Below are 11,320 nucleotides of genomic sequence, written 5' to 3'. Positions count from 1 at the left end.
TTTACGCGTGCTGGAACCTATGGCTTTACGTTGTATGTTGGTGAAGGTACCGGTCCTGCTTATGGATTGGGCCTATCTTCGGATATAGTTTTGTATTTGGCAAAGGTCTTCCTAAGGACAAATATTTTAAGCTTTATTTTGATAATTGGTTTACGTCAGTAAACCTTCTGATCTCGTTGAAAGAAATGGGCATATTTGCAGCAGGAACTATACGTCAAAACCGCATAAGCAATTGTCAGCTACTTTCAGATGCTGAGTTAAAAAAGCATGGAAGGGGATCTTTCGATATGAAATGTGAAATCAACAAAAATATTGTATGCTTCAAATGGTTTGACAATAAGCCAGTTCAACTTACATTGATATATATATCCTCGTGTGAAAGCATTGAACCTGTTGGTATACGCAAACGTTGGAATCCAAAGGAAAAAGTTTATATTGATGTTGCAAGACCTGCGATTGTTGCTTCTTACAATAAGGGTATGGGTATAGGAGTAGATTTGGCTGACATGCTCATGGAGCTCTACAAGGTCAACCGCCGTTCAAAGAAGTGGTACATAAGAATCTTTTATTGGTGCCTCGGAACATCCGTTACAAATACATGGCTATTGTATAGGAAGCATTTAAACTTAATAAACCCGAGGCTTTATGCTTTATATTCCTCTAATAAAATTTCAACTAGAAAGTGCTCAGGAGTTGCTTACTGCCACTACTTCGCCCGGAAAAAGGAAAGGCCGATTATCGAATGTTGAAAGAGCTAACTCGATAGTATCCCTGGACTCCCCATCAAGTAGTGTGTCTTCCCGACAGTCGAAAAAATACAGGCTCCAACCGAATCCTTCAGTCTCATAGCGTTACGATAAAATGGAACATTGGGTAGTCTTTAGAGAAAAGGAGCGTTGCAGATTGTGCAAGACAGGAACTCCAATGTCCAAATGCCTTAAATGCAAAGTCCACCTTTGCTGTAATAACAATAAAACCTGTTTTTTGTCTTATCATACCTAATTTTTCAAAATAAATGAATATCATTAAAAGTTGTTCGAAAGAAAAAATTTGTTTATTTTGTATACCACCATTGCTCTCAAACCGTGGGACGTGACGACTCAAAATTTTGGGGTATTGCTTCTTTAACAAATATAAAAGGATTAAAACTAAAAAAAAAAATTTTCGTTCCACAGGAAAAAAGTTGGGGTCGAAAGTGTTAAAATACGAAATTCTTTATGATCAGAAAATAACAAAAGTAGTTCCACTCTTAGCACAATGACTCACGAACTAATGAATAGAATATCATCAAATTTTAAGGGTTATCTTTTCAAGGTTAGTACTAACTGAAAAAGAGGTGAACGCAATAAAGCGGGTGCCATCTATGTGTTAGGCCCGCGACTTTTCAGCCCATGTGCCATATAGCGTAGTGCTTTGCATATAGCAAAATAAACATCAAAAATGCATTTCTTGACAAACATACAAACATTTTCTTCCAAAAAATGTTATTAATTTAAATAGAAAAAAAATGTCCTAGATTGTGGGCTAGTAACTAAGATTAAAAGTAAGGCAACTAAGCCCGAAATCCATTTTAGAGCTATGCTTCTATGCAGTTTTTTTGCTCAGAATTGTCAGTAGAATATTTCAGTGGCCGATACAAAGTAGAGAAAAAAATTTAGCCCACCTTAATGTCCATACATTTTCATGCTAGCATAATAATTCAAGTTTTAATAGGAGAAAGCTCGGTTAGGTATTGCATATAAATAAAAATTAAATTTTTTATTAAGAAAATTATAATAAAGATGTCTAGTCTACATCACAGCCGAAAACAATTGTAACAATTGCCGTAATGACCATTTATCAACACATATGCAATTTCCTTGTAACATTAACCTGAAGCTATTATTTCTTTGTCTGCAGTAATAATCGCAAAATTCTGACTTTTAGGCGATTTCCACCAAACAAACGTGATTTACCGCATTTAATTTGAATGCAACAATAAAGTCTAAGCACCATCAACAACATGCAACCAACTCTACTTACACAAGCAGACAGCAGCAAGCAGCAAGCGACGAACATTGAGCAACATTTTACCCACACACGCACACACACACACGGCCATACGAGTATTGTACGTAGACCCAGCGCTCAAGCCTATGTAAGCTACATTGAGCGAATTGCAACTGCAACATCAAGCAACAAAGCTAAAAAGTTACATTGGCATCGCCAACAACAGCAAAAAGGAACAGAGCAGCGTCGAAGCCAACTATAAAAACAAAACAACAACAAGCGCAGCAATAATATTATTGGCGGCGACACCTTCAGTGTTAAACACTTTTGCAAATTACTGCAGTCAGCAAATACATCAAGGCAAAAATAGCCGACAAAGAGTAACCGGCACAGACGCTGGCACTGAAAGATGGACGGAAAGACAAACTGGCAGCCATGCCGGCAGGCAAGTAGACAGGAGGGTGGAAAATTCGCAGCCGCCACATAGGCAATTGAACGGATAAGCGGGTTAATAGAAAGTCGTCTGGTTGTGTGTGTGTGTGTGTATGTGTGTGTGTGTGTATGAGCAGCTACAATGTGTGACATGAAGCGCGTAATGATGGTGAGGAAGAGTGAAGGAGCGGAGTGTTGGCGCAATGTGGAGACAAGTAGACATCATTATTGATGACAATTGAGTGTACGCTTAACGATAACTGCCAAACTGCCAAAGTGTCAAGAGGTGGGAAGGGAGGAAAAGAGCATTAGGCATGCTAATGTAAAAAGATGGTATGGTGGTTTGCATATATGGGCGTACATATGTATGTATGTATGTATGTATTTACATACAGAGAAGAACATAAACAAAGTGTGTGCAAGAGATACCCTTAGAATAGAGGCTGGCTAAATGAATTATCTATTTTTTTTTTAATATTGTTGCTTAAATCGGACTGTTAACACACCTAAAATGATGAAATAATTTATCAATTCCGTTTAATATCTTGGCCATGTCTAACAGACGGGCATAATAACCATGTTACTATGTGTGTAGGTTGACAAATAAAACAATTTAATAAAAATCTTAAAAAGCAAAATCATATCGTATATAAACTCAGAAGAAATGGTCTTCGAAATCCACACACCACAGCTAGTTATTTTTAGCAGAAATGTCAATTATTAAAATAGGAAAATACCAAACAAAATTTCACAAATAAACCGCAGTAATTTAGTTCATAATTTGTGATTATATGCGCATACTCAAAGTGGCGCAAAATTAATCACTCTACCGGAAGATCTATCAAGTGCGCAACTAAGCCTCGCTGTTTGTCAATAGCTGCCGCCAGCAGTGTGTGCTAGTCGATTCTAACATAACTTAAACGTCATAAACCAAGCTTAGACATATGGTAAACAAACTGTTTCGACACATTAGTGATTTAGTTTTGGTATCATATACTTTTGGTTTTGTGAAAATGTCTGATTTTGTGCCGAATAATCGTCATTTGCGGGAAGTGTTGATTTTCCTCTTTCATTCGAAAAAAATGGCGGAAACGGCGGCTGAAGCGCATTGAGAGCTACAAAAAGCTTATGGAGGTGCTGCTTTAAGTGAAACAACGTGCCGAGATTGGTCGCTGCAAAGACGGTGGTTTTAATGTTGACGACCGTCCGCGTGAAGGAAGGCCAAGAACCTTCGAATACGCTGAATTAGAGGCGTTACTCAATGAGAATCCGTGTCAAACGCAAGAAGAGCTTGCTTCTGTATTAGAAGTTACCCGCCAATCCATTTCCAAGCGATTACATGCTTTGAGAATGATTCAGAAATAGGGGACTTGGGTTCTTATGAGTTAAAACCAAGGGATGTTGAACGTCGTTTTTTCGACTGTGAACAACTGCTCCAGTGGCAAAAAAGGAAGGATTTTCTTCATCGCAGCATGACGGGTGATAAAAAATGGATTCATCATAGCAATCCAAAGAAAAGAAAGGGGGGGACTACCCGGTCATGCTTCTATGTCATCACCTCGGTCGAATATTCACGCTGCGAAGGTTATGCTATGTATTTGGTGGAACCAAGTTGGGGTTATTTATTATGAACTGTTAAAATCAAGCGAAACTATCACTGGGGATCGGTATCGACTTCAATTGATGCGGTTGAGTCGAGCACTGCGCGAGAAGCGGTCGCAATACGCGGAGAGGCATGAAAAAGTGATTTTCAGCATGACAACACTCGGCCTCACGTTGCCAAGCCCGTTAAAACCTACCTGGAAACACTGAAATGGGAAATCCTACCCCACCCGCCATATTCTCCAGATCTCCCGATATTGCGCCGTCCGATTATCACCTGTTCCAATCGATGGCACATGGTCTAGCTGACCAGCAGTTCCATTCATATGAAGACATCAAAAATTGGCTTGATCCGTGGATAGCCTCGAAAGATGAACAGTTTTACCGCGACGGTATACAAGATCTATCAGAAAGATGGAAAAAGTAATAGCCAGATATAGGCAATACCTTCAATGATTCACTTGTAACCATTTTTTCAGAATAAAGTTGTATTTTCGTAAAAAAAACAGCGCGAACTTAGTTGCGCACCTAACATAATTTTATAAAAAATATAATAATAATAAAAAATAGATTTGTACGTCAAATATCTGCTTTATAGAGTTGCTTGCAGCCACCGTAGCCTAATGGTTTTTTGCGTGACTACCATTCAGGAGTCTTCGTGCATGAAACACCAAAATGATAGAAAACGGTTTACCTAATAGCGGTCGCCGCCAGTTATTTTTTTTTTTTTACTTTTGTTTTTAGTAAAAAATTTATTCGAAACCAAATTGGATGATTAATTTTGTGCCATCTTTTACGCGTTTATGGCTCATATGTCACTTAAATCAGAAAGCCCTGACTACATCTCGAGAGACCGAATTTCCCACTGATATTAAGCCAACACTTTTCGATATTAAGTAGCCATTTCAATAAATATTTTCCAGAAAATTTTGATCAATTAAACCGGATTAAAAAGCCATTAAAGTCGGCCACACGTTGAACTGTACTTCCACTACTGGATGAAGAGCGCTGCTGGAACCAGTAGAAGAAGTGGTTCTATGAAACTAGTTTTTTTTGTGGTGCTCAGAAAAGCAAATTTATCCTCAGTTAAGAAAATGTTTTGTTTTTTAATAAAAATCAGTAATAAATTCGATTCATCTACGTATGAATAAAGCCATTTTGATAAATAAGGCTATATTAATCATAAAAGTCTATAAAGAAAATAAGAGCCTGCAAAATTTATTAGCACCATTCGCTAAAAGAATTAGTGTGATTGGGCACCGATGCTCAATGTTACAATCCACAAAGAAAAAATAACAATAAAAAATAAAAATATAATTTTTCTAATTCTCTGCCTCTTCTAATTTTTTTAAGTATTAATTTGGTGTAATTGAATTTCTGATTTGAAATATGAAAACCAGGAATGTATGGACTTCCAAATATATTTAAGGCAAGATGAAAATTGAAAAAGGGTGGAAGCCAATGAAGGCAATTTTTTTTTTATTATCATAGTATTATATGGGAAACCCGATCAACGGCCTTAGAGAAGTCGGTATAAACGGTGTCAACCTGGTGCCCTGATTGGAAGACAGCGATACAATCATCTGAAAAAACCGCTAAGTAAGACACTGTTGAGCGGCCCGGAAAGAAGCCATGCTGCTCCGGACGCACCATGTCTCGACAGCAAAAACCAATTTACCCTGGATGATGCATTCTAAAAGCTTTGCAGTGGCGGAAAGTAGGCCTGAAGTAGGTTTGAAGTAGGCCTGTAGTTACTAAAATCGGTTTTATTACCGCCCTTGAAAATGGGTGAAATGAAAGTCAATTTCCAGGCATCAATAAAAGTGCCCGACGTTAGTGATTTGTTAAAGATTAACAACAGGTTAAGAGGCACACTGCTTGAATAACACCGCAGACAAACCATCAGCATCATTGTTTGAAGAAGATTTAAGTCGAGTAATGCCTCTAAAGACATTTTCAGTGGACAATACTAGCTTGCCGAAATCAATAGAGGGCTGTATAATATAGGCCGGGTCGATTTGTGGGGAGGCAAAAAAATCGCCCGTTGATAAGAAACTTAGCCGAAGGAACCATACCTCTAAAACGAATTCTGATGTCCCCCAATTTGGGTCGAACTTTTTAGTTTCTTTTCTCATGTAAAGGCCAAAAATGGTGATATTTTGAAATTATTGTATGGGGAACCCCCTAGGGGAGTTCCAGGGGGTGTGCCACTGGTATGGGTGGATCGGCCGTCCAAAGTTAGTGGGGGTCGGTTATACATTTGGACTCGATTGGAGCACTCTAAATGGGTCAAAGTGGGATTTTTCGTTCGACCCAAATTGGGGGACATCAGAATTCGTTTTAGAGGTATGGTTCCTTCGGCAAAGTTTCTTATTTTGATCCCTAGAATACGATTTTCACAGAGCAATGAGCGATTTTTAATTCGACCCGCCCTACTGTATATCGAAGAAAACATTTTCCTCACTGTCGTAGGCCGATGCAAAATTGGACTTAAGAACTTCACGGCTGGAGTATTAGCAGCTTTGTCACCGAAAAGAAAGAGTGGACAGAATATTGGAAACAGATTTCTCCAAATTTACAAAATTCCAAAACGCTTTTGGATTAGATTTTCAACTTTCCTCGAATCTAGTTTCACGTAGTTTCAGCGTAAAAATTTATCCAAACAGACGAATTTCTCTTTATACAAATCAAAGAAATTTGAAGTTTTACATTTTTTGAATTTACTAAGAAATTTGTTTGCAAACATTTCATTCTTGCTTAGTATAATATAATCCGGAGTGATACACTATCATCGCTTGCACTGACAAATGTTATTCTGAATATATGTAGTAAAATTATTTAAAAATAAAGAATAAATAGTTATTTAAAGAAAACATAAACAATCGTAGAATTTATTTCACTCCGTGACATTATAAATATATACGAAAAATTGGCGCATATTCAGGATTCAGTGCGACGCAACATTTGGTAATTACTTCGAATCATCATCATCATCAGCATCAAAGCATCACAGTTCGGAGTGAACCATTGCTTCTGTTACAGTTCGCCTCCACGTCTCTCGATCATCAACTTTTCGTTTGATATCAGATTTGCCCATAGCTCAAGAAATAGTACAAGTAAAGTCATTAAATTGTTGAGAAGTTGAGAATTGAACTGGAAGACACGGTACACTGGAGTACACCTGCTTTGAAAGGGCACTCCAACAGTGTTCCCTGCGCTGGTGCACAAGTGGCCCGAAGACACCAGAAGGCATAGGCGCTGGAATATATGACTCGAGAACCAACCGTTCTGTACCGATAGGTTGATTCCCAAGCGGAGGCTTATGCCGTCTGCCTATGTGTAGGGATCAATTTAGACAGGAATCTCCGGAATGAGCGAATCGCCAAACTGTGCGACAGTCAGGTAGCACTTAAGGCACTGTCCTCCTGTGAGGTTAAGTCGTCAGTGGTCCTTGAGTGTATCGAGAATCTGAAGTTGTTTGGAACGCACAATCACAACCGGCTAATTTGGGCCGAGTATAACTGGGAACGAAGTAGCGTTTAGCAAGAGAGGCTGCGCTCTCATCAATAACAGAATCCGAGCTCTTTCTTGCTATGCTCGGACAATACACTATCTAGGAGTACCTTAAGAGTGAAGAGCTAAGACTAAGGGAGGTTAGCTAACACCAAATTATGGGGCTAAGACAGGCGAAATCCTTGCTGGCGGGGTACAATCAAAAGAGATTTAGGAAACTCATAATCCTCCCTTCATTTCATGACAACAATGTTTCCACGCGTTCACCGTAACCTATTCAAGAGCGAATGCCATTTAAGAAATAGTTTTTCCTATCGTGCTGACTCTTCTCGAACATACGTCCTGTGGACTAACGAGCGAAACTGCTCAAGCCCTGCGCTGGTGCTATGATAGCATACAGATATACTGGCATTACAAGAAATTCGGCAACTTGCAGGCAAAACAATTATAATAATTAACGCAAGCAACCAAGTGGAAAGTTTACTACAGACAAGAAAAAACAACATGAATTGAAACGAGCAAAACGACAGAACGAACGAGCTGTCACCATTGTCGCCGCAATAAGCCAAATGAAACAAATACAGCAACGAAATAAGAATAGCAAAAAGACAATTGAAATAAAAGTGCCATAATAACAACAACAAACACACGATATAGCAAGTAATCACAGCGTTCACATGCGCACATTTGTATGCTACATATTTCGTGATGTACATGTGAATGTGGCTAAATATTTTATTGTTAATACAGCGGGAGAGCGAGTACTCATTTACAGATGTACATACACTCACTCATGGCACAGTATTAAATGATATATGTGTGTACGTATGTATGTGTGCATGTATGTAGACAAAGCTGCTGCTTAAACAATTCGTTCATACCAGTCGGGCCAACAGCGTCAAATTGGAAAAATTAATGACGCTCTGTTGACAGCTACAAAAAGAGACTTATATCAATGCCCGGAGTGTGCGGTGATATAGGCAACTCTACAAGCTGTCACACACATGCTCATATACATACATGCCGTACACACATATAAACTCCCCAACCTGCTTCTAGGCAAGACAAGCACCACACCAGCAATGCATTGTGATTGGTTGAACGGAGCAGAGTAGAGCGCACGCCCCTTTTTAAACTCCTTAGGGTGTTTTCAAACACAACGCGTCGCTGTCATTCTCTCACTCTTTTTTTATTTTTATTTTCTCTCCTCTTTTCAATCTAATTAGAGGCAGTTTTGTGACGTCATCGAATAAGGCGCCAAACACCAAAAGAAGTGGAAATGAAAAAATACTTGCAACCAGTTTATTGCTGAGAGCATGAATGGGACTGGTTTTTAGTGCTCTTGCTCTGTAAAACAACAACACAGTTGCCTCAATAAGCCACATTGTTTTTGTTTATTTACACAATTTTCATTACTTTATTTTTGCATTTCCACTTCTTAATTTAATCGTTCGCTGCTCTTTTTCTCTCTCTCCCATGCGGTGCAGCAGCGGTCGTTTGACAAGTAGCCTCGCGCCGCGCTAGTGAGCTTATGAAGAGCGCAGCGGCAGACTAGGACGCCAAGAGCCATTTTTCCGTTTCAGTCCGCGTCACAGAGCCAGTATACAACACTGATGTGTTCGTTCGTTTTGGCTTTTGTCGTTTTGCCGACGCAATTTTCAAGCAATTTTTATGGGCCGCGTACGTCGCGAATTTGGTGTCACACAGAAACGGGTATGCCACGGCGCGATCGCTTAAGGTGTGACAGTGAGAAATATCAGTGCTAATCAATACATACTTTTACATACACACATAACATATCGCCACTTAAATATGATTGCCAGCTAATATCTCCAATTGTTTCACTAATTAATGCAGCTAACATTCGAGTACTGCCGCGTCTACAAAAAGTCATAATGAATAAACAAACGAGCACCAGTGCAATTGTGCGACTTTTAATGTGAAAAGAAAATTGTACACGAGTAATTGTTTTATATAATTGAGTTCCTTTGCTGCTCTGAATGCAGTACACTCATACCCGAGCATGATGCGTTCCGGTAGTCCACTTGCACGCCCCACCAGTCCGGCGGTCTCTGAGATTTCAGTAGGCTCTCCGAGCCCGCCGCTGGTCACAGCAACGCAAAATCTAAGTCAACACAACAGCCTGACCGCCTTTCAGCCGTTGAGTATGAAGCGCGCGCGATTGTCAGACGGCCGCGTCTTCGGCGCAGTGCCAACAGTAGAATGCACTGTTTCACTAGCCAACCGCCAACAACCACAACCTCCACAATGCCGCAAGTCGAGCGCGGAGCGTGTGAAAAGCTTTTCCATTGCCGACATTTTGGGTAAAGGTGATGCCGCCACCACTGGTTCACCATCACCACAATCAACTTCACCGCGATCGCTGACTCTACCTCAACTACCAGAAACGCTTTTACAGTCCAGTGGTGCGGCCAGCGTTGAATTACCCATACTGCCGCTTCTGCCACGTCCACAACTCGCAACCCCAGCCACGCAGTTATCTTCAGAAGCTCTAACCGATCGCCTAGCAAACACTGCAGTACCCCTGGTTATGCCATCTTCGCAGCTGTTGCTCGACGTGCATGGTTTTCCAAAGTCTTCGGCGCACGCTTGGCAAGCAATGCGTGGCGCCGCTACTGCGCTGCCCTTGCGCCCCTTTTTACCGCCCGCTCTCCTGCACTATGAACAACGTCTCGCTTGGGACTATCAGCGCCAATTACAAGAACACTTTCAGGCGCAGGCACAACTTTTGCGTCAAATGAGTATGGATCCGTCGATTATTCCATCTGAAGATGGCTCGGAACGTTCACATTCCAGTTCAACGGGCAGTGAATGCTGCTCACCAGGGCTGAGCGGTGCACCGACGAGTGCAGATGGGGCGGCAACGGCCGGTTGTGATGATAAACCAGGCGAAAATGATGCGCGAAAGTGTAAAGATGCTACTAATGGAAAGTCAAAAAAAGGAGCCAGTGATACACCGCTGGATGCGCTCTTCCAGCTATCGACTAAAAATTTTGATGACGGTTCAGGTAAGTTTTTGAACTAACTAATTCAGATTGCGCTTTTTTGGGGAAAATGTAATTAATTCTTTAGGCGACCAAACTGTTTTGCTCTACTGTTAACTGTCTTAATATACCTTATAACTGGTTTTCAATAAACATTTTTTTCTTATTTTTTCGCTTTGAGAAGGTTTTAACGCAGGCGTTTTAAATGAATCCAAACGAATATTAATTATCGAAATTTAATTCAAGAGAAACTTTGATATGGAATGAACCATACTCAAATCGGAAGCGCAGTCCAAAGATTCTTGGAATAAAAATCAATCGATATTGTCAAAATATATGAAGGGCGGTCCATACAGTGGTTTCGTTTCAAAAATTCAAAATAAATAAACAAAAGTCTATATGTTCGGTATATAAAATTATTGATTTATTCAAACAATCCCATTATTTATAGAACACGATTTAATTTACACGGCTGCCTCGGCTGGCCGTTCGTGAATTCTCAGTTTATATTTTCCGAGACCTTAGTGACGGATTCTGGCTATATCTCACGAATGGCTTGATGCCTGAATAATGAATGACTGGATGATTCGCGTAATAAAGGACGCCCACAATACTTTACGAAAAAGTCTAACCGATTGACAATTAACACCATCGATACAACTGACGACCCGATTACCAATAGACGCATAAAATATCGATTAAGATAAGGATTTTGTGGTATGACGCGCCATCCTGCAGCAACCAAAGATCGCTCATGTCCATGTTTTCAATTTACGGCC

At 40.1% G+C, this 11,320-nt stretch overlaps 1 protein-coding gene across 1 annotated transcript; it reads left to right on the top strand.

Annotated features, from left to right (window-relative positions):
* Window positions 1-9,552: 9,552 nt before the first annotated feature.
* On the top strand, window positions 9,553-11,036 carry LOC129237690 (uncharacterized). The gene is made up of 2 exons (XM_054872580.1): window positions 9,553-10,565; window positions 10,993-11,036. The coding sequence occupies exons 1-2, from the start codon at window positions 9,560-9,562 to the stop codon at window positions 11,034-11,036; spliced, it is 1,050 nt and encodes a 349-aa protein (XP_054728555.1). The 5' UTR covers window positions 9,553-9,559.
* Window positions 11,037-11,320: the final 284 nt, after the last annotated feature.

Source organism: Anastrepha obliqua, chromosome 1, assembly GCF_027943255.1.
Source record: "Anastrepha obliqua isolate idAnaObli1 chromosome 1, idAnaObli1_1.0, whole genome shotgun sequence".
Taxonomy (NCBI): domain Eukaryota; kingdom Metazoa; phylum Arthropoda; class Insecta; order Diptera; family Tephritidae; genus Anastrepha; species Anastrepha obliqua.
The sequence above is the reverse complement of the archived record's forward strand: the minus strand, read 5'-3'. Positions and strand labels throughout refer to the sequence as shown.

Excerpts from the sequence above, each read along its gene's own strand:
- LOC129237690 (XM_054872580.1), top strand. The coding sequence starts at position 9,560 with ATGATGCGTTCCGGTAGTCCACTTGCACGCCCCACCAGTCCGGCGGTC. Across the intron at positions 10,566-10,992 it reads AAATTTTGATGACGGTTCAG|AACACGATTTAATTTACACG; the intron begins GTAAGTTTTTGA and ends CATTATTTATAG.